This window comes from Conger conger, chromosome 4 (genome assembly GCF_963514075.1).
Source record: "Conger conger chromosome 4, fConCon1.1, whole genome shotgun sequence".
In the NCBI taxonomy this organism is placed as follows: domain Eukaryota; kingdom Metazoa; phylum Chordata; class Actinopteri; order Anguilliformes; family Congridae; genus Conger; species Conger conger.
Window position 1 is genome coordinate 54620587 of NC_083763.1, and position 26307 is coordinate 54646893.

At 49.3% G+C, this 26307-nt stretch overlaps 1 protein-coding gene across 3 annotated transcripts in view; it reads left to right on the forward strand.

The window, feature by feature from the left end:
• Positions 1-26307, forward strand: part of wwtr1 (WW domain containing transcription regulator 1) — a 42483-nt gene continuing 16176 nt past the window's right edge. For all 3 annotated transcript variants that reach the window (XM_061240619.1, XM_061240617.1, XM_061240618.1), the window contains exon 1: positions 1-730. In XM_061240619.1, coding sequence (XP_061096603.1) covers positions 324-730 — 407 coding nt within the window. In that variant the 5' untranslated portion in view covers positions 1-323. The remainder of the gene's footprint in view (positions 731-26307) is intronic.

Sequence of the window (26307 nt, forward strand, 5' to 3'; positions counted from 1 at the left end):
TGCTGCAGAAAAGTTGAGTTTACAAACTTCAAGCGAAAGGTTCAGTGTCAGTAGGTCTAGAAGACGCATCGGTTTATTGAAGAAGTTTGAACTTTCAAGAACTTTTCCCATGAAGGGAACACGTTTAGTGTTCCTATACTTCCAATAACCGAAGAACAGTATAAGCTACGGCTATAATAATTAGTTACAAATCTCAAAGTACAGGGGAAAAAGGACGGGACGTTTTGGAACTTTAGGGTGACGTTTTTTTTAAATCAGTTATTACTTTTTTGGGTCTTCAACTTTTTTCTGTAACATTTCCTCAACTTTTTCCAAACAAGAAAATGAGTAACAACCCGCTACAGCCTCTGCCCGGACAGCAAGTTATCCATGTCGCGCAGGACCTCGACACCGATCTTGAGGCGTTGTTTAATTCGGTTATGAACCCAAAACCGAGTTCCTGGAGGAAGAAACTTCTTCCAGAGTCATTTTTCAAAGAGCCAGATTCGGGATCGCATTCCCGACAGTCGAGCACGGACTCGGGGAGCCACCCGCCCAGGCTAACAGCGCAGCACGTACGGTCACATTCCTCCCCCGCTTCGCTACAGCTGGGAACCGGAGCCAATGCAGCTCCAAGCCCGGCTCACCATGCGCATCTCCGGCAGCAGTCTTTCGATGTCGCAGACGAATTACCTCTTCCCCATGGATGGGAGATGGCGTTTACCCCCACCGGTCAGAGATACTTTCTAAAGTAAGTGATCCAAATGAAAAAGTTTCCGTTTACTTGGTTAACAACTGTATAAACACAACGGACTCATAAGTGTTTTGGCACAAATGAATTCATTTCCGTTTGGTATAATTTAAAGTTACGCAAGAAGCTTATAAGTGATTGATCTATGCTTTAGATTGTACAAATTGTGAGATACTGTAAACGAGTGGAATTGAAATATGCGCTCCAATCTCAGCTGCGCATAAACCATCAGACCAATGACAGCTGTGTCCTGTAAATTATACTGCTTCGAAGCATTGCATTTCTTTTTTTTAAATTGAGGTTTACATTAACAACGCAGTTTATGGAAATTAACTTGGACTTTTTACTAGCAACATAATGTTTTGTTGCATCGTGTAAACACTGCGAGATGGTCTGATCCAAACCTCACCGTGATGAAAGTAATCTAGGTTACGAAGTACTTTTCTATTTACTTACATGCAAACCAGATTAATATCCCGCTCCATTTATTACTCCAAACTGTTGTGATTTGAGCGAGTCGATTCGGAGAACAATGGGCTTCGATCAAACAGTGATAGATGGGCGACCCCTTCGAGCGGTATGAACTTTCTGATGGAGTGCGCCATTATTGTGGCTGTGTTGGACCCCTGTCAGCCAAAATCCATTGTCCAAAATCCCCCAGTCTAATCCCGTACGCGCTACACTGTCGCCTCCCACTGCGTAAGAACCATATCAGTGTATACTTTTTGGCTCATTTTTCTGTACGCTTTGTTAAACTGTGGTTTGGCATCTCTTACTGCTTCGATGCTGAGGTAACTGGAAGTTCACCACGAGAGAATGCTTGCACAACTGACTTCTTGGATCTTTCGGGCCCCTAAGAAATACTTACTGCTTTGCTGAAGTTGCCTCTTTTGTGAAGATGCAAAAGCGTGAAATGTAAGGCCATTTTCAGAACTGTGACACTTCTAAGCATACTGAGCTCTGTCCAGAGCAGCCCAAGTATTCAATACATCTTTCCAAGCTTTTCATAAGCGTTTCCTCTATTTATTGGTTGTTCCATTATCAAATTAACCAATCAGGGGCCCAGGGGCATTGTGTTGTCACAATGCCAATGCTGTTAAACAAGGCCATTCTCACTCAGGCGGGTGACAGATCAGTGACATTTCCTTTTGCAGAAGCAAACAGGTGCTGAATCTGAAGAAGCTCTGGCAGGAAGTGCGTGATGATACTAGCAGGGCGTGGCCCCGGCGCACGTCTCCATGGAGATTAGTACATGCACAGACATGCTTTTCCCAGATCGCAGATTACGTGATAAGTCGGCAGGTCGATGTCCTGCTCGGCCCAGCTGGTCCGTTGCGCATATTCCCGCCTTTGGTGTCGCAGATGCCTTCAGAGTGGACGGCCGTTCTGACGGCCCTTCTTTTGAGGAACGAGATCGCTCGGCAGATTTCGGAACGGCCCCCTGGGGCGTTATGGGGTTATCTGATTTGAGTAGAGGTGTGAGGTCAATTGAGGTTACGGTCACCTCCATTGGCTGTATGCTTTTGGGGCTGTAGTAGTATGTGTTGTGTGATTTGGACAGAATCATCCTGTGCACCCCAGTAACAATGGGTGTGGGCACTTCTCCCGAGAAAGACTCGCATCCGCATAATGGAGACTTAACAGCCTTGTTACCTCTGCTTGTTTTGTGATTCATCAGCTTGAGTGTCCAAATACAGCCATGGAGGTAGTTGGACCGTTCTTACACTGTGGCTGTGTGAGGTGTATCAGACTCGTTTACTCGAAATGGACTCTCTACGAATCCACACTCCTTATGTTTCCTGCTTAAAAAACAGCTTAAGCTAGGTTTCGAAACAGAATCATAGCAAATGGCTTTCGTGACATGCTAGCCAGTGACTGTTGTCTTTCGGCAAATCACAGAAACGATGCTAATTACACTTAGTGTTCCACAGCGCTCTGCTGTCTTCAGTAACACAGACGGGATTGTTTTCCGCAGGCCAGCCAAACTTTGGGAAATGGTTTGGTTGGATGTACCGAGCCTTTTGATCTAAACTAGCCTTATAAGGGCTGCACATTTGACATGTTCTTTGAAGCAGCGTTCCAACTGACCACTTTTGAACTATACGCAGTGTTCCTTTTCAAATAGGCCTAATTATCGCCTCTTTTTTAAGTCCAGAAAAGAAAAAACGATTAAATAAGTCTTAGATTTGAAATAGGTCAGTGTGCCAAAAGAAAATTAATTATGCACTAAATTATTGCTGTCGGTTCAAAATTTTCCGCTGATTGTAGATTTGCGGTGTTTATTAGCATTGAAAGTCAAAGGCCATTTTTTGGCCGGACTTCACACTCAAAAATGAATACTAAAACCAGACCCTCTTCGGTTTTACCTGGTGAAAGAGATGCATTCTGAAAAAGAGCAGTGCTCTTTTTTCGGGGGGGGGGGGGTGTGCGGTGTGGGAACTGCGGGAGTGTGTCTGTGCACCGGGCTGGGGGGGGCTGGGGGGTTCGTGCACCTCCATCCTCCAGCCGTGCGAGAACGTGTCGGGTCCTGCCACCATTCCGGGGTTTGGCAACAGCCGAAACAAAGCTGGGAGCCTCCCCTGGCCCCTCCCTGCAATTAACCAGTCAGGGCCACAAAGCCCGGCTGTCTGGGGCAATTACCGTCTTTTCTCTTATCAGCTCCAGAGCTCCTCGCTTCTCCTCTCCCCTGGGGGGGGCAGGGGGCAGGGGGCAGGAGTTGGGGTCGGGTTGTCAGGCGTCCACCTGGGACGGGGTATCGGAGCTTTCCCACCTGCAGCGGGTTCCCCGTCCGTGGTAGGCCTGCATCCTGCGGCGGTGGCCGACAGACAGTGGCCTTGCCCACCTGGTGCGCTTCCAACTTCCCGTTAATTTCCTCCCTTCCTTTGTAAATCACGGCGGCGCTGGGAAAAGTTGCCGATGACGCGACTCTATTTAAGCCTCTCCAGGATGTCAGTGCGAGGACCCCCAGTGCGAGGACCCCCCCCCCCCACCTCTGCTCTGTCTCTGAATGTGACCCCCCGCCTTCGTCACCTCTCTCTGGGCATCCAATCTGCTTCCTGACACATCAGCGGGCTGGTGACTCTGACGTCCAGGAAAAGAACCTGTGTCCCCCCTTCTCCTGTTCCACCCTTTCTGTAGCCAGCCTTGAAGAATCACCGGTTTATTGAGTCCCCAGATGCCCCCCCACTCTATGAAATAAAGCCTGAAGTGGGAGGCTTTTGTTCTCTCTGGCCTTTTCGGGGACTGGAAAGCGAAATGACTAAAGCAGAGGCTGCTGGGAAACGGAGAAAGGTCAGTGTGGCGTGAGCTGGACCGGGTGTTTTGTGAGGAGGATCTGTGTTCAGCTTGTCCTGGCACGCTTGGGTTTTAGAGGGGGGGGGGGGGGGGGGGGTAATGTTTCCACATCGCTCCACTCAACATCTGCCCCTTATGCTCCCCTGAACTGGCTTCTTGCACTACTCCTTAAATGTACTATGAAACTACCCCTTAATGTACCCTGAATCTGCCCCTTATATTACACTGAAGATGCCCCTTACATTACCCTGAGTTTGTCCCTTACACTCCCCTGAATCTGGCCCTTACAATGCCCTGAATCCGCCCCTTACACTCCCCGTTATCTGCCCCTTAATTTACCCTGAATATATCCCTTAAATTACCCTGAAGCTGCTCATTACATTCCCCTGAAACTGCCCTTAGCAGTACCCCTGAAGTTGCCCCTGACATGACACTGAAGCTGCCACTTTCCAATGCAACAAATAAGGAAGCTGGTTTGAGAGCCCTCAGGCGTTTCAAGTATTGGGCAAGTTCTGGTAGTGTGCAATAGAGTAGAAGTGGGGCTTCTGCCAGGTTCTTTCTGCAGTGACGCACTAAAAACATGCCTAAAACATGCCACCCCCTGTGATCCCCTCTCATTGTTATTGAACACTAGCATAGCCTCAGCTGCGTGGAGGTTGTGGAGGCATGTCAGCCATCTTTGTTTTCAGCAGCTGTGGCTGGTGCCACATTGTTTAGACCACGTCTCTTTGTCAGCCTGGTCTTTCTATAGCACCATACACCGCTGCTGACCAGAGATCCCAGCCCAGCCTCCGGCTGTCAACTGCCTGTCCGTTAGTGTCTGTGCTTCGTTAGAGCTCGTTAAGGTTCCCAAACCTAATGTCAACCCCCCCCCCCCTTAAGGTGAGTTAGTGAATTAGTAAGATCAGGCCCAACATATTATCATCTATGGAACTAATGTATTTTTCTGAATATGTCAACTGTCAAAACCGCTATAGGGATCACAGTGTGTAGCTAAGGATAGTTCAACTTTCCAAATTCCGTGGAAATCGTTTAATATGGTATTATAATATTCTGATTGATTATTTGACCACACCACCTCCTTAATAAGATAAAGCCTAACATCATCTTTGAAAGTTACTGCATATATTTATATATGTTGTTGGTAACACAGTGTGTAGGTAGCAACAGTTTTGAATGTGTTTAATTCTTAAGGTGCTTGACTGGGACCCAGAAGGTTGGTGGGTCAAGCGCCGGTGTGGCCACAATATGATCCTTAACCGCACATTGTTCCAGATTGTGCCCTGCTTAGTCTGTAAATTGCTTTGGATAAAAAGCATCAGCTAAATAACTCTACTGTAAGGGATAAAAGCATCAGCTAAATAACTCTACTGTAAGGTAATGTAATATCCTGTCCCTCTCATGACTGACTAGTGCACTCCCAGCCCAAAGTTTGGAGCCAGTCTAAGTCATGTTACTGCCACACTGCTGAGTCACTGGCATTTTCTGGTCTGTGTAGCTTGGTTTAATGTTCAGCAGGCTAGCTGAAATGTTGTCAATCAGTCTGTATTAACAGGAAACAGTGGCATGCTCGCTTAGAATGCATCTCTTTCACCAGGTAAAACTGACGAGGGTCAAACTTAAATATTTATTTTTTGCGTGTGTGAAGTGGAGCCACAGCCACAACCCACGCTCGGCGGCCGCGAGTCACAAGCCTGGCGTCGACGGCGGCTGCTGTTTGTGTGAGCAACGCTGACATCATCGCCGGCTTTCCGCTGTGAGCCCAGGCCCTTGATTTAATCCGTCTGAGTGCAGAGGGATGCAATTACCCCTCCACCGCCCAAATGAGAAGAATGGGGTGGGCTCCCTGTTTGATGTGGCGCTCCTTTGATTTTCGCCCCGAACAGAACGCGTGAAGGAGCCGGGTTGTCGGGAGTGAAGTCGGGGGACTTTTGGCCCGGGCGGTCACTAGATCAGGGTTACTTGTAGCGGGATTGTGGGGTGCCGGGGGACTTGTGTGATATTTGGTCTGTGTTTTAGCACTTTGACTCCAGGAGACCCCAAAATAACATTTATGGGGAGCTGAGACTGGTGAGTTTTCTGGGGGCCTTGGGTTTGTAGTGACCTTTGACCTCCAGTCATCCTCATGAGGTGTGGGTTTGTAATTGGCTGTGTAATCACCTGTGGTAACTATAGTGACCTCCTCTTTGGCACCTACTGTGTGGAGCAGATTGGAGATCCATGGTCTTCTGTTCGAGCTCCACCCCTCAGTTTGGGCCCCACCCCTCTATTCAGGCTCCACCCCTCTGTCTAGGCTCCACCCCTATGTTTAGGCTCCACCCCTCTGGTCTGGCTCCACCCCTATGTCTAGGCTCCACCCCTCTGTCTAGGCTCCACCCCTCTGTCTAGGCCCCACCCCTCTGTCTAGGCTCCACCCCTATGTTTAGGCTCCACCCCTCTGTTCAGGCTCCATCCCTCGGTCTAGGCTCCACCCCTCTGGTCAGGCTCCACCCCTCTGTTTAGGCTCCACCCCTCTGGTCTGGCTCCACCCCTATGTCTAGGCTCCACCCCTCTGGTCAGGCTCCATCCCTCGGTCTAGGCTCCACCCCTCTGGTCAGGCTCCACCCCTCTGTCTAGGCCCCACCCCTCTGTCTAGGCCCCACCCCTATGTTTAGGCTCCACCCCTCTGGTCAGGCTCCACCCCTCTGGTCAGGCTCCATCCCTCTGTCTAGGCTCCACCCCTATGTTTAGGCTCCACCCCTCTGTCTAGGCCCCACCCCTCTGGTCAGGCTCCACCCCTGTGTTCAGACTCAGGGCTCTCTGACAGCACGGATGTCATTAGTCTCTCTAAGCCCTGGAGAGCAGGGTCACCTAGCTGTGACATCACACCGCCCAGCTAGAGCTGGCGGGGCGCGTGCCGCTCCTCTCTGCCCGTTTGTTTTGGAATCGGCCCGCCTCCCCCAGATAAGGCTGCTGTTTTTCTGCAGGCCCGGAGCCTGGAGCCGGCCTGTGCCAGAGTCGATTCTCAAACACGGACACGGGGGACCGGGGGAGGGGTGGGGGGAGTGGAGAAATTCCACCACCCAAGGGGAAAAACAACTGCCTCGCCTGCCTAATAGTGCAGTCTCACAGAGCGGCCTATCGGTGGAACAGCCAAAACAGATGTGTTTGTCAAGATGGCAGCCAATCTGGATTTGTCTCTCTCTCTTTCTCCCTCACTCTCTCTCCCTCCCTGCCTCGATCTCTCTTTGTCTCTCATTCACTCTCTCCAGTCCCACACTTTCTCTCTCCCTCCCTCTCCTGTCCCTCTCTCTCTCCTGTCCACTCTCTCTGTATCTCTTTCACTCTCTCCTCTTCCCTCTCTTGCTCTCCCTTTCTCCATGTCCTTCTCTCTCAATCCTTCCCTCTGTCTCTCAGTCTCTCCTGTCCCCTATTTCTTTTTCCCTCTTTCTCACTTTCACTCTTCTTGTCCCTCTCTTGCTCTCTCTCTGTCCCTCTCAATCCCCCCTCCCTCTCCCTGTCCCTCTCTCTCTCTGCCCCCTCTCTCTCTCTCTCTCCCTCCCTCCCTCTCCCTCTTTCTCTGGACAGTAGTCAGTGGTTTTATGGGTTCTTGGAGCACCGCTGTAAACCTCTGGACCGGCCTGGGCAGGCTGGGTTTCGGCGACTTCCTGTCCCGAACACTGAGATTTGTCTAGGTTTTTTTTGGAGGAGCGTGAAGACCCCGGTGCTGTCGGGCCAGACCGACCGCGGCTCATCTGCCGGCCCCCCTCCCCTGCCGACGGAGGCTCTCCGCGGGACAAGAGCGTCTTTGTGGCGGGGGGCACACTGCAGCTCTTCGGGGGCATTGCGTGACTAGCGGATATAAATTGTATGGAAGCAATTAAACTTGAAGGAAATGTCATGTGGGCTGAATTTTAAAAAAACGACGGGGTTATGCGGCCTACGTACCCCTGCAGGCCTGAATGGGAGTTGATGGCAGTTTCTGTCTGGGGGGTGGTGGTGGGGGGTGGGGGGGGGGGGCCGTGTCAGGTCCTCAATTAAAAAAATATTTGCTTCTCACATTGCTGCACAAAGTCTGTAATCAGCTCACCAAACCAAAATGCTGTTTTTGAGAACACCACTCTCACCAGGATAGAAGAAGCACCTCAGTATTGTAATTTGGAAAAAGTTTTTTAACCTCCCAGTGTTTAGCGTATAACATTATAGGACAAAGAATGTTGTGTTTTGGGTTTTTTTCTCTGCTTCATAATCATGACTGAATGAATGGGGAATGTAGCCAAGGCTGGTGGTTGTCATTGAGGGCTTCAGATGGGGCATGACCAGCTCAGGGGAGATGCACAAACTCATATCCACTTCCTTGGCTCCGGGTGATTATCACGTTCTGATTTACCGGTCCAGTCAGCTCAGGGCAGGTCTGGCTGGGGCTTGTTAATCTTGTGGCCAGTTTCTGCCGGATCAGGTCGAGAGAGAAAGGTTGATATGTTACCTTTGAGGCTGTAACTCCACACTGGAAATATCCTCCGGTGAACATTGACGGCACGTTAAATATAAGCTATGTAATTGGCTTGGACAGGGGCACCCCTTAACATGAATTATGAAATACCCTTTGGACTGAAAACAGCTACAACCTACAGTACAGCACATCTCCAGCTGTGTGCTATATATACCCTCACGACTAAGTGGGTTCTGTACGGTGCATACCCTGCTGAGATGGATGTGGTTTTGCTTTCAGGGGTCAGGGGTGTCCAGTCCTTTCTGACAAGGGGTGTGGGTGCAGGTTTTTGTTTTAGCCAAGTACTGTGCGACGCCTGGTTCAACTAACATACTAATCAAGACCTTGATAAGTAGAATCAGGTTACGACCCCCCCCCCCCAACATAAAACAGGGGTGTCAGGTCATAACCAATGTCTGTTTTAGCCCAGCACTATACAAAGTCTGATTCAACTCAGTAACTAATCATTGTCTTCAATCAAGCACTTGATAGTAGTATCGGGTGATTTAATGCCGGGTTCAAACAAAAACCTGCACCCACCCACCCACCATTCTTGGATAAGATTGGATACCCCTGCTTCATGTAGGGTTCGGTTTGACATAAACCCGTACCCACATTGGCACTTGTGGAATAAGATTAGACACCCCCTGCACTAACATTGACACTCCCTGCTTTATGTACTGAAGAGGTGGGGGTGGGCTGGGTCTTATCCTACAGGGAGGACAGGGAGAGGTGGTGGGGTTTTGGGTTACAGAGCCCCGCGTTGGCGCAGAGGCAGCGGGAAACACAGGGTACGTGCGCCGCGGTACCGTGAGGGGTTGACCCTCTGCCCCCCGGCAGCTGCTGCCTGGCTGCGGGGAGCGGTCCAAGGCCCCGGCCTCTCCCCACCCCAGACATTCAATACGCACAAACGGCCCGTTATTTATGGCGTCCGGCCGCCAGACCGCGCTGGCCAGAAACCCCGTTTGACCCCTGACCTTTCCTGGCTGTAAATAATTACTCCAGCAGCCGTCTCCGAGGGTCACATTTACAAGCGGGGGTCCCTCAGTCGCCCCCATTTGTCTCTGGGGTGGAGTCGCTCTTTTTGCAGGTTTTTTAAAAAAATGGCCGCTTTTCCCATTCCCCAGTGCAACATTCTTGGTGAGTTTTACAGAAATACTCAAAAAGACGAAGTGCGCTGGGCTGCTTTTTTCTCGCAGATCGCGAGCACTATTTTTACAGCGCGGTAATAAACTCAACCGGGAGAGGAGCCTCCCAAACTTTTTAGAAAGTGGTTCTCTTGTGCAACGGCGTGAAGGCTGTACGGAAAAGGCGGCCAGTCCTTATTTGGCTCCGGCTCTGAAGTTCTCCGGGGCCGTCCGGCCGAGGCAAGGTGTCCGACAGTACACCATCTGTTTATTATTATTGTTTCCTCACGGCAGGTCTGCTGCGTGACGGCGTGTTTTATGGTGTTTAAATAAAGGAGCCCGTCTCTGCCGCTATCGGCGCTAGCACGTGGAGCGGCTGACCTCGGGCAGACGGTCTTACGGGAAGGCAGCTGTAAACCTTTAGCGCAGCAGACGGGAGATTTCCACCGCCGCCGCTCCGCTCTGTATTCCAGCTAACCTCTCCCCGCAGTCAAAGCGCCGCAAGAAAAACAAACAAAAAGCCAGACTGCCCTCCGCGTCCGACCGTAATAACCGGCTATCGTTTGATACCTTCGCCCCAGTTCTACAGAACTACGCCTATGTCCGCCGCTTTTCCCGTTTTGGAGATTAAGCGCGTTTCTTCCTGTTTGCCTTAGAGCTTCGAGACGTACTCGAGAGTGCGGGCAGAGGAAACCCTCTTCCACGGAGCCCGTTTCAAGTGTCGAGCGTTGTTCGGTTTCCGACACGCCGGACGTCCGACGGCCTGGCCTGCGCTCCCCCTCTCTCTTTCAGAAGCGGGAAAACAAACTGGCAGTCTTTATGGAACCGGGTTTTTTTTTTTTTGGTTTACTTATCAAAGCACGGTGGTCGTATGTGTTTCGCCCCCACAAACCCGTCTGTGTTGTGTTTGGCTTGTCGTAGCGGGGGCATATTTGTTCGTGTCAGTGTATTTCTCTGCTCTACACGACGGCAAATAAAAGGCTTGCGCCAGAGTTAGCGCAAGTTGTTAGTTTTCTATAGCCCGGCGGGTTTTTTCCGCAGCCCCCGCCTCTGAACGGGCAGCTGAAAGGGACGGCCAGCTCTCAGGATACATGGCCGGTCATTTCCTTTTGTTTGCCTGGATAATGGTCGCAGGGACGCGTCGGACCAGCTTTGGAATTTTGCACGGCAAAAAAACACAAAAAAACGATAAACATGACTCACGGACTTCAAAAGACGTGTGCAGGGGGGAAAAATACTAGACAAAAAACAGGATGGAGCAATGGCTTTCCTCACTTTAGCTAATATCCTGAAGGTCAGAGTCACCAAATTATAGGTGCGCATCCAAGGCCTGCTCAGTTTCGCAGTGGAAAAAAGTATGAACCGTAAATCAGTTAACCGCAGTATTTAAATCGCAGTCAAGCTCGTCTTCGTTATCGTAGAGAATTCTGTTTTTCCATAGACCTGTTCAGTGCAACAGACGGCAGGGCTTTCCTGTCTTATGTGAGTGGCCAGTGTGGATCTAATTGACGACCGTGATTAGTTGATTCGGCGAATCGTTTGTTTTCAAGCGGGGCTTGCAGAAAATCATAAAAGACGTGCCCCCGCATTGTAAGACAACAACCGAGAAAGCACTGGAGGCAAAACTGCGCTCGCAACTTACATGAACTTACACACACAGAGTGATAATCAGGAGAAACTTGATAAGCCACTACTTGTTTACTTGTTTCGATAAGGGTACGCCAGGTGACGGCAAATATGACTTTCAATAAATACGATTCGCTGCAATCTCCCATGGAGTCTTCCTACTTGGCCTGCATTTGGACCTGTTTGGTCACCGTAATGTACACACTGACTGATTTTCATTTGTATCTCTGCTGGGAACTATGGCCTATATGGCCAAGACTATATTATGGTCAAAATACAAACACAAATAAAAAATAAAACTTTTAAAAAAGCATTTAAACTGGAAGTACAGGCCTATCTCACCAGTGTCCTTACCCTGCATGAAACCTGTAAGGAATGGGGTCTGTAATGTGCTGCTCTCTCACTTTTGGGTGCAAACCGATTTGAGAAGAAGACAGAAAGAAAAATGACTCGTAAGTCAAGAATGAGTTATTGTCGGCAGAACCTTGACAGCTGTGCCGTAGACGAAATGTGTAGTTATCTAAAGAAAAAAAGAACTGGCCCGTGTGGCATTCCTCAACAGCGGCCGGACAGGAGGCATAACTCTGTGAAAGAGACAAGGCGTTGTTCTCTGTGAAAGAGCGCGTATCGTACGAACCGCGCGTATCTGGCAATCGAAGCGTTGGTGATATGGGAGCTCGTGAATTTTTCAGATAGCCTTCTGAGCACCTTGGCCGTGTAGCATAGCCGGTCTATCGTCCGTTCTTTTGTTTGTTAAACTCTTGAAAGTGCACGTGGGGGGAAACGGCGGCGCTTGTAAACACTGTTCTGAGGTTAACTGCGCGTGGGTTAAAAGCGTGGTGGGTAAAGAGAAAGTTGTGTGCGCTTGGACTCTGTTTAATTTAGGATAGATTTGACTGGCCGGGCCTTTAACCCTTATGGTACTCGAGTTTGACTACGTTTAAATCCATCCATCAACCAATCAAAATGACTGCTGTACTTCAAAATTTTAACTCATTACATTATTGCCATTTGGCAGACGCTCTTATCCAGAGCGACGTACAGTTGATTAGACTAAGCAGGAGACAATCCTCCCCTGGAGCAATGCAGGGTTAGGGGCCTTGCTCAAGGGCCCAACGGCTGTGCGGATCTTATCATAGCTACACTGGGATTAGAACCACCGACCTTGCGTGTCCCAGTCATTTACCTTAACCACTACGCTACGGGCCGCCCCTCAACTCAACCAAAGCCAAAACCCCTTGGGATTTGGGACTGAAAGGGTTAATAGAGCCAGTTTCTGGTCTTTGAGGGGAATACTATCTACATGACGTGTCTGGGAAAAGGGAATTACAGATCCTCACGTCTCTTTCTCCATCTATCTCCCTCTCATCTTTCCTACAGACTCATTAGCCCCATCGCTCACTCCCACGTTCCCCCGTACACACACACACACACACATTCGCTCTCATACACACACACACACACACTCGCTCTCATACACACACACACACACACACACACACACTCGCTCTCATACACACACACACACACACACACACACACTCGCTCTCATACACACACCACACAAAGTCAGTCCTTCATGCACACACCACATACTTGTTTTCAAACTTGTAAATGAACACACACAAGCACCACACACGTACATGCACTTGCATATACACACACATACTCATTCTCTCATGCACAAAGACGCACACACACACATGCACACACATTGACACACTCTCTCTCTCTCACACACACTCTCACACACACATGCATACATACACACACACACACACATTCTCACTCAAAGGCGCACGCACACGTACACAAACATTGACACACGCGCACACACATACACACACTCTCACATACACACCCACACATTGAAACACACAGGCACACACTCGCGCAGACACTCATGCATACGCACACACACTCTCTCACACACACACATACATACACACACACATTCTCACACACGCGCGCACACACACACACACACACACACACACACTCTCTCACATACACACACAGGCGCACACACATGCACACACGCGGGCATACACACACACACACACTCACTCTCTCACACACACACACACACACACACACACACACACACACACTCTCTCACACACAAACACACACTCCCCATTGATTCCCTGTGGAATGTGAGCAGTAGTTATGTGGGTGTATTGTTCCTGTGCAGGAAAAAGGGCTTCTCGTCCTCCCCCGGCGGTTCATTCAGCGCTGCAAGCCCCTACGTGCCGCTGCCGCAAGCGGCCCGGTTCACGCCGGAGTCACGCGTGACGTGCACCGCTCCCGTCTGTCTCCGGACCCCCGTTCCGGGGGTAACAAGCGCGAGGCCCGGCCCTTACAACCGCCACATTCCTCCCATCGGCGTGATGTCAGCGCACAATCGCACAGTCACAATAGGTGCCTGAAAAGGCATTCCCCCCCTCCCACCACCACAGCCATTTGAGGGCAGGGGAGCCAGGTATTGTGATTGACAGGTCTTTCAGCCAATGAAGCATTTAAGAAAAAAGAGCTGACTTTGATGTGAAGAGGAGAATGTGATCTCTCTCACCATATGAATTGGCTTTGCAGATGGGCAGGGTGGGGGGGGGGATTGCACACATAGCTGCTGTCTCCAAGACGACAGCCTCTGTTCACCGGTGGACCAAATGTGTGACATCATGGCCTGACGTTGTGAGGGGATGGCTTCCATAACCGACAGTTAGCGCTGAGACAGGAGCACGTAGGGAGGGGGGACAACAGGTTGGGTGGCCACCTAAGAGCCATTCATGACCGATGACAAACAACACCAGTTTTAGGAGTGTCCGTGACGATTATTTATTTTTTGAGAAGCTGACTGAAACTGAGGGCACTAGCCTCTGGACAGGGCAACGGCTAATGGCTTTAACTCACAGAATGAAATGAGAATTCACTGAGGGGCAGCCTGTAGCCTAGTGGCTAAGGTACTTGACTGGGACCTGAAAGGCTGGTGGTTAAAGCCCCAGTGTAGCCGCAGTAAGATCAGTGCAGCTGTTGGGCCCTTGAGCAAGGGCCCACATTGCTCCCGGAGCTTCTGCTTAGACTAGTCAACAAGTCGCTTTGGATGAATGTGGCTGTGACGTAACGTAACGAGAAGGCTAACGCCCAGTGCTCAGAAGGCATAGCCCCCTTATGAGAGGGGATATTAGGATATACAGAGCGGCTGTGAGGCGGAGAGAGGTCCCGTACTCTGAGGAGGGCTCCCACGTCCTGCTCCCTGCGCTTCTCAAAGAGCACTCTGTGCAGCGTGGGACGTTAAGCTCATTTCCATCTGATTTTATTCTATATTTTCCTGGAGCAGAAGCAGGGGCTCCTTCGACATTTCGGGGAGGGGGGGGGAGTGGCCGTGAGGAGGAGGTTTGGGGTGAAAAGTTCTCCAGCCGTTTTTTTATTGCAGCTGTTTTTTAAGCGCACGTACGCTCTCGACTCTGGAAGCGCAGGAGAGCAAAGGTCTGGCGTGGCTTCACCTCCAGGTCTGAGAATGGCGGTAAATCAGCGGCCCCGCTGGACCGCTGGCTGCGGGATGGCGGGAGTCTGCTGCAGGGAGGAGGGCCGTATGGCGGGTGACCCGAATGTGCGGCCAAGCGTGAGGCAGAACATCTGGAGAACGCACAGCGAGGAAACGGGACAGCACCGCTGCCAAACGGCAACGTATGCCTCTCCAGTCGGGTATACACTGGCATATGATGGTGTTCACTGGTATACACTGGCATATGATGGTGTTCACTGGTATACACTGGCATATGATGGTGTTCACTGGTATACACTGGTATATGATAGTGTTCACTGGTATACACTGGCATATGATGGTGTTCACTGGTATACACTGGCATACGATAGTGTTCACTGGTATACACTGGTATATGATAGTGTTCACTGGTATACACTGGTATATGATGGTGTTCACTGGTATACACTGGTATATGATAGTGTTCACTGGTATACACTGGCATATGATGGTGTTCACTGGTATACACTGACATACGATAGTGTTCACTGGTATACACTGGTATATGATGGTGTTCACTGGTATACACTGACATATGATGGTGTTCACTGGTATACACTGGCATATGATGGTGTTCACTGGTATACACTGGCATACGATAGTGTTCACTGGTATACACTGGCATACGATAGTGTTCACTGGTATACACTGGCATATGATGGTGTTCACTGGTATACACTGGTATATGGTAGTGTTCACTGGTATGTGATGTCATGCACTGGTATATGATGTAAGAAACTTATATATGAACGTATAGACTCGTATATGATGGCATACACTGGTATACACTGGTTTATGGCCAGTATATAATGGGTTCTGATCTATAATCGGCAAAACAAATAAGAGGCACACATTTTATGGTTTTTAGCAGATACTCTTATAAAGAGTGAATTGCTTTTCGCAGCTTCTATTTTTTTCCACATAAAAATAATTTGCGCAGCTGGATATTTACGGGAGCAACTGCAGTTTGCCCCGCCCCCACACACACTCACACACAAACTCCTGATCGGTCATAAGGGGTGACTCACCACTAATTTATCGCTCATCCCTGGAACTTCAGTTGATTTATGAAGTAAGTTAATCTAATTAAATAGCATTATTTTATATTTTTATACTTTACCAGATGTTTTATCCAGATATATCTTTCTGTTTGTTTTAATACGCAATCCACACATACTGCCATTGACACAGTTTAGATTACGCAACATGATTAGAGGAACAACTGCAGGTCTCCCGGCTGGGATTTGAACTGGCAACCATCATGCCACCGGCCCCCGTGGTATCCAGGGCGTGTGCTGTGTTCCAGCCCCTCTCCAGGGCTGGGGTCACAGAGCGCCCAGCAGACACGAGCCCCGGCTGGGGTCGGCCACCGGGCTCTGCCCCTCTCCCTCTCTCCATCCATCCCCTGTGCCAAAGTGTATTTTCACTGGCAGGGAAAATCGGTTTTCCGAGCCCCTCGACAAACAGCGAACGTCTGGCAGGCCCTTCCGGCAGAACGCCGAGATTCCGCTCAACTACCAGCGGAGGGTCAATGCGTTTTCTGGGCTGGGGGCTGGGGGGCGGCAGGGAGGTGGGACGGCGGTGGGGTGGGTTGGTTGGGGGAGGTTATTCTGGTTTTGTCATCTTTTTTTAACATCTGTCTATAAGAATTTAAAGGTTACTTCCTGACCGCACAACATAAGGGACTTATGTTGATAGCCGTTCTGTTTTCACGCCTACCCTAAGGAGGTTAAAGACAACCCAAGGAGTGTGTCCTGCTCTTTAAGTGTTACCCTCCGTGCCCCATTCTTAACATATCTGACCCGCTGGCCCTCCTCCGCTTGCTAGTGGGGAATTATCAAATGTTTTCGCCGTTTTTAGAGCGAACGTCACACAGAACAGCCAGCCCCCCCCCCTCCCCGATACTCGCAGTTAAAGTTTAACTCCCCTCGACTCTCGCCTTTTCTCTTTTCCTTTTTTGTTTGTGTAAAAATAAAGAAAGAAACCACTCTCACAAGTTAACGTCCGAACCAGGAATGTGTGACCGCTAATGCGCCGTCGTCATGGCTACGTAGAAAATGCGGCAGCAAGCCCCGTCCCCCGCGGTACTTTCGCATTCTTGTTTTGTCTTGAGCGCCCCCCCCCCCCCCCACACACACACCCCGACCCCTAAAGACGGCTCTGTTACTGCGTGCACAGGTGACGTCCCTCTTCTGTGAGCTAATCAATGTATTGACCTGGAATCCTGAGGTTGTGAGAATAGCGTTTGGGTCTCGTCTTGTGCCAGTAACACCCCCCCCCCCCCCCTCCAGCTCAGTGACATCTCCGCAGCGTGGAGCTGCTCACACGTGTGGTAGGGGGATTGCAGTGTTTGCACACAGTGTTTGGCTCCCAGCTCTTTAATCTGCCATTAGATTAGAGGGGCAGTTAACCAGCCATTGGTTGTGTGGTTTTCTGCACATGTGCGAGCTTGGTTTTGTATGTCTGTCTCTGTCTGTCACTCTCTTTTTTTACCCTCTCTCTCCTGCAGTCTCCCCCATCTGTGAATATGTTTTTGATATTAAATGTGTTTCATATAAATTCCAATATGTCAATACATTTAAATGTGTGTGTATGCTTTTGCTTGCACTTTGTTGTATGTCGCTCTAGATAAGAGCATCTGACTGTAATGTAGTGTGTGTATGTGTCTGTGTTTGCGTCTGAATGTGCATGCGTGTGCACAAATGAGTTTTACTATTTTACATTCTGGTGGCAATTCATATGGCCCATAAATAATCCTGCTAGTTATCTAAAGTAAAAAAAACCCACTGTAGATTTCACACTCTTATTCACCCCCTCTCATGAATAGCACGTTGTCCGTTTATGGGTGAGTTTGCACGCCACCTTCTTCTCTCTGGGGCAGAGCTTTGGCCCTCCGTGTGCTGTGTACACGCTCCCGGCTAGGCCCAGGATCTTTCCCCGGTTTGTTTTGCTGGGTGAGAAGCCCATTAAAACTGCAGAGGGAGGACAGAGAGTTCTGGGTGGAAACCGTGAAACTAGCCTCTGCGAACCACATGTCCGTTCGGTTGGAAAACTTGGGAATGAACTCGGAACGGCCCTCCATACATTAGGCCTACACGTTATTTAGCTGACGCTTTTATCCATATGTTAACTTATACAGTAATGTAACTTAACATAATGGCCATTCAGCCCAGCAACGCTTCCTCCCACTAAAGTGTACACTGTTTAGTTAAAATCTAAATCGTATCTAGCACCGTATCAAGCCTGGTCTTGAAAAAAAGTGTTTCTGCCTCCACTACATGTCCTGGCAAGCCATTCCACCATTGACCACTCTCTAAGTGAAAGATATTACGAAATACTTCCTAATAGGCTATCTGCGCAGAATTTATCCTTTGCCATCTTTTCACATCCAGCGTCTTTCAGTTTCAAATGCTTGGGTTAGTCAGCGGTTCTGAAAGATTAATGCATTCGCGCTTAGACGAGCCGCACAGTTTTCCTGCCGTTTAATTCCTGCGGAGAGGCTCTGGAGGCGTCCGAGCTGTTTAACTCGCTGGGCTTAAAGCCAGACCGGCCACGTTAGATCAGCTTAATTAAATATGGCTGAATGAGGCAGTTGTTTCTCCGGCACGTTTTTCAAAAGCGGGGAAAGAGTGCACAAATAAACTCCTCGCGCCGAAAATCAAAGTGACTTTCTTATTTTCGTGTGTGGGGAGAAGTGCGGTCGGTTTGAAGGGGCAACCCTCAACACTCTGGGATCGCATTCCTGTGACATTGTTCTGACAAGTAGAGGAGTAAAAGAGGTGGGGCTTTTTAAAAGACCCCCCCCCCCAGCCACCAACTTCCCAGCCAGTGGAAGATTCCACTCCCTGTAAACAGCTGGGTTGAAGTAATAAGCAACTCCGAACAAAAGGGGTGTTTGTAAACACTCATTTTCCCAGTAGAGTCGGTTTCAGTGAAGTTCTTCATCATTGTTATGGATGTCTGCGCTTCACTGTCTGAACTTAGAATAGAAAACTTTAAAAAGTGTTTCTTTGCAGAGCTAAAATAGCCCCCCCTCCCCCCGATGGGCTGCAGCAGTGGGCCGATCCGTGAAAGTTTGAGCGAGCTTGTCTGTTGACAGTTGAGTGGGTGGACTGTGGCCTGGGGTGATGAGATGAGGAGAGGGAGGCCCTGTTTCTGTGCCCTGGCCGTGCCCTCCATGCCCTCCCCAGGGCAGTCCGTAAGCTGCCCAGAGAGTCGAGGTTGGGGGGCCAGCCTGTGCGGCGTGGCTATAGTTAGCCCATCGGGCGGACAGCTGCTGGCGAACGCCTGCTCGCTTTCCTCTGCCATTTGTCCGGGCGAGTAACAAGATGAGCCACCCATAGTGCTTTGCAACAGCTGAAGTCCGACCGGCGTGGGATTAATTCAGCGCCCCCCGCCCCCGGCAAACTTATTTTTAAAAATGTTTTTGGGATTTATTGCAAATGGATAGCATTACTGACCAATGCAGTTTGTGCGGTCACGTTTCATCTTTGTCGTTATTTTTGACCTGACCGTTATGGTTGAAACGACCCTGTCTTCCTGTCTGCTTTCTTGGAGGACAAACCCCTATCATGAGTGTTTACATATAAATGTAGGCATTCAGCAAATGTTCTTATTAACTGAAACTCTCACAGACCTTTTTATTAATAATAATAATAATAATAATTCCTTGCATTTATATCGCGCTTTTCTCATACTCAAAGTGCTTTACATTGATGAGGGGGCAACTCGCCTCAACCACCACCAATTTGTAGCACCTGGGTGCAATTCGCCATGGCGATTCATTTATTTCCCCCATTCTGAATCCATCTCCTGACGGTGATCGAGCGCTCATGGGACGGGGCCTGAAAAACTTCACCGCCGTTCCTCTGGGTTTATCCGGCCTCGGCTGACAGTCCTGACGCCACTCCTCCCTCGTACGCGGCCTGGCATGGCCGCGTAATCCCTCTTTTCATCGGCGGCACGTTCCGTCTACCGCGTCACCCCCTCCTCCAGATCCGCTAAATTGAACCGGGCGCTCTCCAGCTCCCAGATTCTCCAGCTGCCGGGCCTAAATGTGTAGCCGCGGTAACGCTGTGACCCGGGGCAGTCCGTGGGCTGGGAGTCTTGGATGCAGTGTCATGTAGTAAATAGATTCCCTCGCTAGGCTTAGCGTGCTACCCCGCCCATAGCCTGCGGTCTGGATATGACACATAAAGAGGAAGTGGTTAAGACTCTCTCTCTCTCTTTCTCCTCCCTCTCATCCCTGGGTTTAATTAGCGGAGGGTAGCCGCGAGCTCGCCTTCCGCTCGCATGCCAGCCCCTGTGGCGTCCCGGGTCGGGGCTGGTCCGCTGGGTCAGCAGAACCCAGCGGCTTTGGAGCCGGTTAAACCCGAACTGCGTACAGGAAATGCCTCGTTTCCCAACGCCGCAGGACATGTCCTGCTCGAATGAGGGAAGGAGAGGGGGTGGAGATGGCTGTTCAGAGGGTGCTGTTTCTCTCTCATCTATGGCGGTTTCATTTGGCATCCACAGATTTCTGCGGGGAAACCAGGCTAGTAGCCCCGCCCTCTAATTTCTAATTTCACAAGAACCGTGAATGTATGATGACACCCTACAGACATGTGACCACCACCACCAATCAGAGGACTCCGAGTGTTCCTGGTTAGCACCAGATAAAATGGCCAGACATAAAGTGTTGATGTTTCCCTTCTCAAAATGGGCTGATTTAAGCTTTTTCAGACAGTGACAGGATCAACGTATCAGTCGATGCATTTACTTTGTGTGCCTTTTTGCAGAAAATAAAGAGCAGCCTCACTGGGACCCGAAAGGTCAGTGGTTTGAACCCTGCTGTCGCTAAAATCCACAATAAGATCCGCACGGATGTTGGGCCCTTGAGCAAGGCCCTTAACCCTGCATTGCTCCAGGGGGAATTGTCTCCTGCTTAGTCTAATGAACTGTAAGTCACTTTAGATAAAGGTGTCAACTAAATAACATGTAATGTAACATTTTCTGAAAGCATGCATTTTCAGTTCAGTGATAAAGGATCTTTGACCGCAAAATACACCACAGCCCTGGTGGAGACAACAAGCTGACCTATAGACCATTGATGCCAGGCAGTGCTATTATAAATTGAAAAAAGGCGACGTTTCCATCTTTTACTCCTAAACTTCCGTCACCGCTTCCCATAACAGGGGTCATTATCTTACCGAAGTTGAATAGGAAGAGTGGCTCTCAGAGAGCCCCTGCATATCTCTCTCGAGCTCCAAAACAAAAATATACACTGGATATCGCCCATGGTTACCCGTGTCTTCAGAAGAGCGTGAAGGGGATCCAGATTCGCCTTGATGTCTTGTTGACATCGCCATGGCTACAGACAGACTCGCATTCCCAGAGTTTTTCTGGGTGAAGATGAAAGGGGGAGCAGGGGGGTTTGGGTGGGGAGGTGCTTCTTGAGAAGGTGTCTTAAGTGTCTCCTCGCCGTGTAATTAAATGCTTCTGGGAGTGGGGGGGTCTTAGAGCTGTCGGCGAGACTATGTGTACAGATACAGCTTCGCCTCCTGGACTCTGAAACTGGGAGCACATGCGGGCCTAGAACTCCTTGCTGTCCCAGCATGCACCTGGCATGCTGCCCATCAGCCACTTGTACTGTATCATCATTATCCAAGGGACCTTCATTTCGAACCTGTAATGCTGGAGTGAATCCGCTTGAGTTATATGTGCTACAGTGGTGAGAGAGCAGGCTCACATCCCAGACCTGAGCCTGTGTACCTGCTACTCATCTAGGCTAACCGTGCCAATCAAGAACCACCATCCATCCATCCATCCATTATCTGAACCCGCTTATCCTGAACAGGGTCGCAGGGGGGCTGGAGCCTATCCCAGCATACATTGGGCGAAAGGCAGGAATACACCCTGGACAGGTCGCCAGTCCATCACAGGGCACATACACCATTCACTCACACACTCACACACTCACACGGCCAATTTAGACTCTCCAATCAGCCTAACATGCATGTCTTTGGACTGTGGGAGGAAACCGGAGTACCCGGAGGAAACCCACACAGACACGGGGAGAACATGCAAACTCCGCACAGAGAGGCCCCGGCCGACGGGGATTCGAACCCAGGACCTCCTTGCTGTGAGGCGGCAGTGCTACCCACTGCACCATCCGTGCCGCCACTCAAGAACCACCACTCAATCTTAAATACATACATTAACATCAGTAACCCTACCATGAACATGACAGTCACCAGAATGATTGAATAGGGGGGTGGGGATGGGAGGGGGGATAAGGTGCAGTCTGTTGAGGTTGGCTTTGGTCACCAATGATCCTGATGTCCTTACTGCTATTCTGACACATAGAAGAAGCAAACGTGGGATTTGTTGAACGGGCAAGGATGCCATTGAGTCAGTGCACGGCATGCTGAAATGGGTTTTTGGGTCATGTTTTTGGGTCAAGGCATTCTAGGATGTGTTTGGATGATTTTGAAAGTTTGAGTCACTGCAAGGCATGCTGGGATGTGCATTGTGGTGAATGTGGATGTTTTTGGGTCAGAGAAAAGCACCCTGGGATGTGTCGGGATGAGTGTGCAAGTTTGTGGGTGGTGTTTTTGCGGGATGTGTCGCGACAGGTTTGGATATGTTGGGATGAGTGTGGAAGTTTGTGGGTGAGTGAATGGCCTTTGCGGGATGTGTTGGGACATGTGTCGTGTGGATATGTTGGGAACAGGCCCGGACTGCCAACCCAGCTGCCCCCCCCCCCCAGTGTCTAGTTTTATTTTTAGCTGCCCGTCCCACATGCTTAGCATTAATGGGCCCACTCGGAACGACAACACAAGTCACGGTCCCCCTGCCCAAAACCCTGGAACCACCAATATTATCTTGAACAACAATATTACAGACACAGCTTGTTCATGGTTATCTGTCTGAGATTGCTATCGTTAGAACCGTGTTTATGCGATCCATATCATCACAAGATTGGAGATCGTGTAGATTTAACTGCACTTTATGTTTCAGTCAAGTGAAGTTACCATTTATTTAAAGTGCAATTCACAGAGGTCTCCACACACTGACTGTACATTTAGAAATAAAATAGAAGCAACAACATTAAAAAGGCATTTAGAAGGCGCTCTTATACAAAAGCAGCTCGCTCAGCTCAGTTTAGATACAGCTGGATATTTACCTAATGTGTGAGTGTATAATCGTTGAGTATCTTGGTCAGTGGTACAATGACAGTGTCCCAACTGGGAATCGAACCTGCGGCTTCTGAGCTACGAGCCCAGTTTGCTGCCATACTACACCAGGGCTGCCCAACACTGCTCCCAGAGATCTCCCGTCCTGTAGGTTTTCACTCCAACCCTAATGTGTACCAAATTAGGGTTGTAATGAAAACCTACAGAATGGCAAGTCTCCAGGAACAGGGTTGGGTAGCCCTATACTGCCTCCCTTAACAAGGTCCAAAGGCTGCCCCCGTCACTTTGACTCAGTTGCCAAAATATGATACTACCCGCCCTTCCCAATGAGCTTATGTTATAATCTGTGTATCTCATATCAGTGTGTGAATGTATTCATCCCCTTTTAGCCCAGACTGGCTGATACTGCCCCATCTCTAACTGAGTTTGTCCGGTTTAATTTGGCTGCTTCTGGAAAAATCCGTCAGACAGGTGCTTTGCGTGTTTAAGTGCATGCAGGTCCTAGAGGAACAGGCACTGGCTCTGTCCCATGTTGGGAGAGTGTCCCAGCAGTGCTTGGGTGGTGAACGGTGGGCGTCTCTGGTCCCATGCCGTCAGTCAACAGCTGCTGCAGACTCAGCAGTCCGAATTAAACTCTCCCACCGTGGGAGTGTGAGGTTTTAGGTGTGTCTGTGTGTGTCAGTGCTGTAGTGTTTGAGTGAGTGTGTGTATATGTGTGTCAGTGGTGTAAAATTTGAGTGAGTGTGTGTGTCAGTGCTGTAAGGTTTGAGTGAGTGTGTGTATGTGTGTGTGTGTCACTGCTACAAGGTTTGAGTGAGTGTGTGTATGTGTATGTCAGTGGCATAAAGTTTGAGCTTCAACAGGAAGTTCACCTCTCATGGAGAGTAGTGGTCTTTGCCACTGTCAAGCTCCAACAGGAAGTTTTCCTCAGAGGCTGCTGGTCCATCTGGCTGGGACAGGAACTGACCGGGGGGGGGGGTGTTGGGGGGGTTATTTCAGCCATTGTTCCTGAGTGTTTCCTCTGTAAACAGCACTCCCCCCCCACCCCAAATACAGCAAGATGAGACCTTCTGTGTCAACATGGCTGCTGTGTCTCCTCCCTGACTTTATTTCTTGGATGATATGATAACCAGAAAACGGTTATCATATCAGCCTTTTTCTTTTTTGTGGTGGTGGTGGCTCTATAAACTTTGAAAAACTTTGACAGTAAATTTTCACCCTATTTACATACATACTTTGGATTCAACAAAATACTTTACTGAGCTTGTCTGGTGCATTGGAACCTGTGAAATTCTCTCAGAAAGGGCAAACCGCACCTTCTGGTCCTCTTGGTTGGGTTGAGTTGTTGAACCTGGGGCTCAAGTTAGGGTCAGTCCCCCTGCTGCTGGACACCTGTCTGGGCTGGAGGCTAAGACCCCCAGGCCCCTAGCCCTCGGAGTTGGCCTGGCGCAGGGCCACCCCCTAGGCCTCATAAATCTTCCCGTGCACGCACAGCCACTAACAACGCCAGCCTGCCTCTTAGCGCCGTAAATCACGCTCCCCAGTGACGTCTTTCACACAACGGGAGGATCCCAAAGGTGCTTTCTTCCGGCGAGCCCATAGAGTGTATGTGCATGCCTACGATTGAGCCTTACGGGTCTTGGCATTACTGCCTTTTTTGGCCTGCTCTGCTTCTGTTTGATTGGCTGGGGCTGGTATTGTGGGGGGAGGGGCCTTTGCTTTGACTGACTGACTGGTTGTTTTAGTTAGTTTGGCCTCGCAGTTGCGTTACACGTTTTCTGATAAATGAAACCAAAGCTTATTTTATATTTTCATGCACACGCACACACACACACACACACACACACACACACACACACACACACATTTTTAGTGTGTTTTGTTATCAAAGCAAGCCACACTAAAACACAGTATTTGAACTACCCATTTAATTAGTGAAAAATCCCAACTTTTTACTTTGTGTCATTATGCCATTAGGCTATGTTGTGCAATATCGAGGCACAATTAACGACAGCGACAAAAAAACTAAGTACAAACCGGTTTCCTGGCCTCGCAAGGGCAGCCCAGAGAGCACCAGGAAGTGGCTAATCTTCTCATTTCACTGTGACTAGTCCGGCGTGAGTCATGCAGTGTGGGGAGCCCTTTGTGTGCCGTGACTCACACACGCCTGATGTGTGTGTTGTGCTGATTTGTTTTCTCTTTATTGAGCGCATTTGTATACAAACAGGCCCCATACGGCAGAGAGATGGGTCTCCAGCGTGAGTTTGTGCGTCACTTTGAGTCCGGAGACCGTGAAAGAGGATCGGTCAGGCCTGCAAAATGGCCGCTAGCCAACTAAACTGGACCAGCGATTTAAACGGTCCTTTGCATGGCCCAAAGTGAATGTGCAGTTGTCATGTAGAAGAGTGACCACCATGGAAATGTGACCAGACCTTATACCAGAATAGGGAACAGTGATTTGTTATTTATCAACAGAAACACAATCATGTTTCTATGCTATATAATGTTTGTACATTTACATTTACATAATAATTGCAAATATTTTCTTTTCAATTCAAGATGGCAAGTGGCACAAAATCGACCAGTTTTTGCCCTCCTCATTACATGAAACATTTATGAAACGCGGATCTTGGAAGTGAATGCGAGCCCCTCGTTAAATAAGAACATTTCTCATTAATCTGTATGTTTTAGGTTGCTGAACAAGTCCCTTTTGTTCGGGATCTCAGCCGGATTAGTATTAAAATTGTGCATTAGGGGTTTGACTGTGCCTCGCCAAAGTGAAATCCTACATGACCGATGGCCCGCAGAAGGCCTCTGACTGGAACCCCAGCAACCACATTCCTGTGCTGCCCTGTTACGTGAGACGTGCACTGTGTGCTGTGCCCTCCCCTTCGGTTAATAGCTGCCCAAAACCAGGCCCAAGTGAACGGTAACCGAACTGATTATATTCCGATTACATAGATTATTATTATATATTTTGTTCCTCCTTAATCGTGATTCATATCAGGCCCTGTATTCTGTAATGTAATGTTCTCTAATATTACTAGGGTGTGTCACAAGCGCATAAAAAAGTCAAGAGCTTTTGCTCTCTGATATCTGGAGAGAAGAATTGAAGGGTTTTGCTCCCCTTTTACTTGCTATTTCAGGGTTCAGGCCAGGTTTTTGGTCCTTCTGTTACTCTGTATTATGTCTTTGTGGCAGTCGTCTGTAAAAAGCTCTATGCAAATAAAACTGAATTGTATTGTGAGACAGCATCCGGTAATGAAGCAGCAGAAAAGCAGGTCAGAGTCGGGGTTGGGGTTTGGCTCTGAAGATCAGCGCTTCCTGGTGATTGGGGT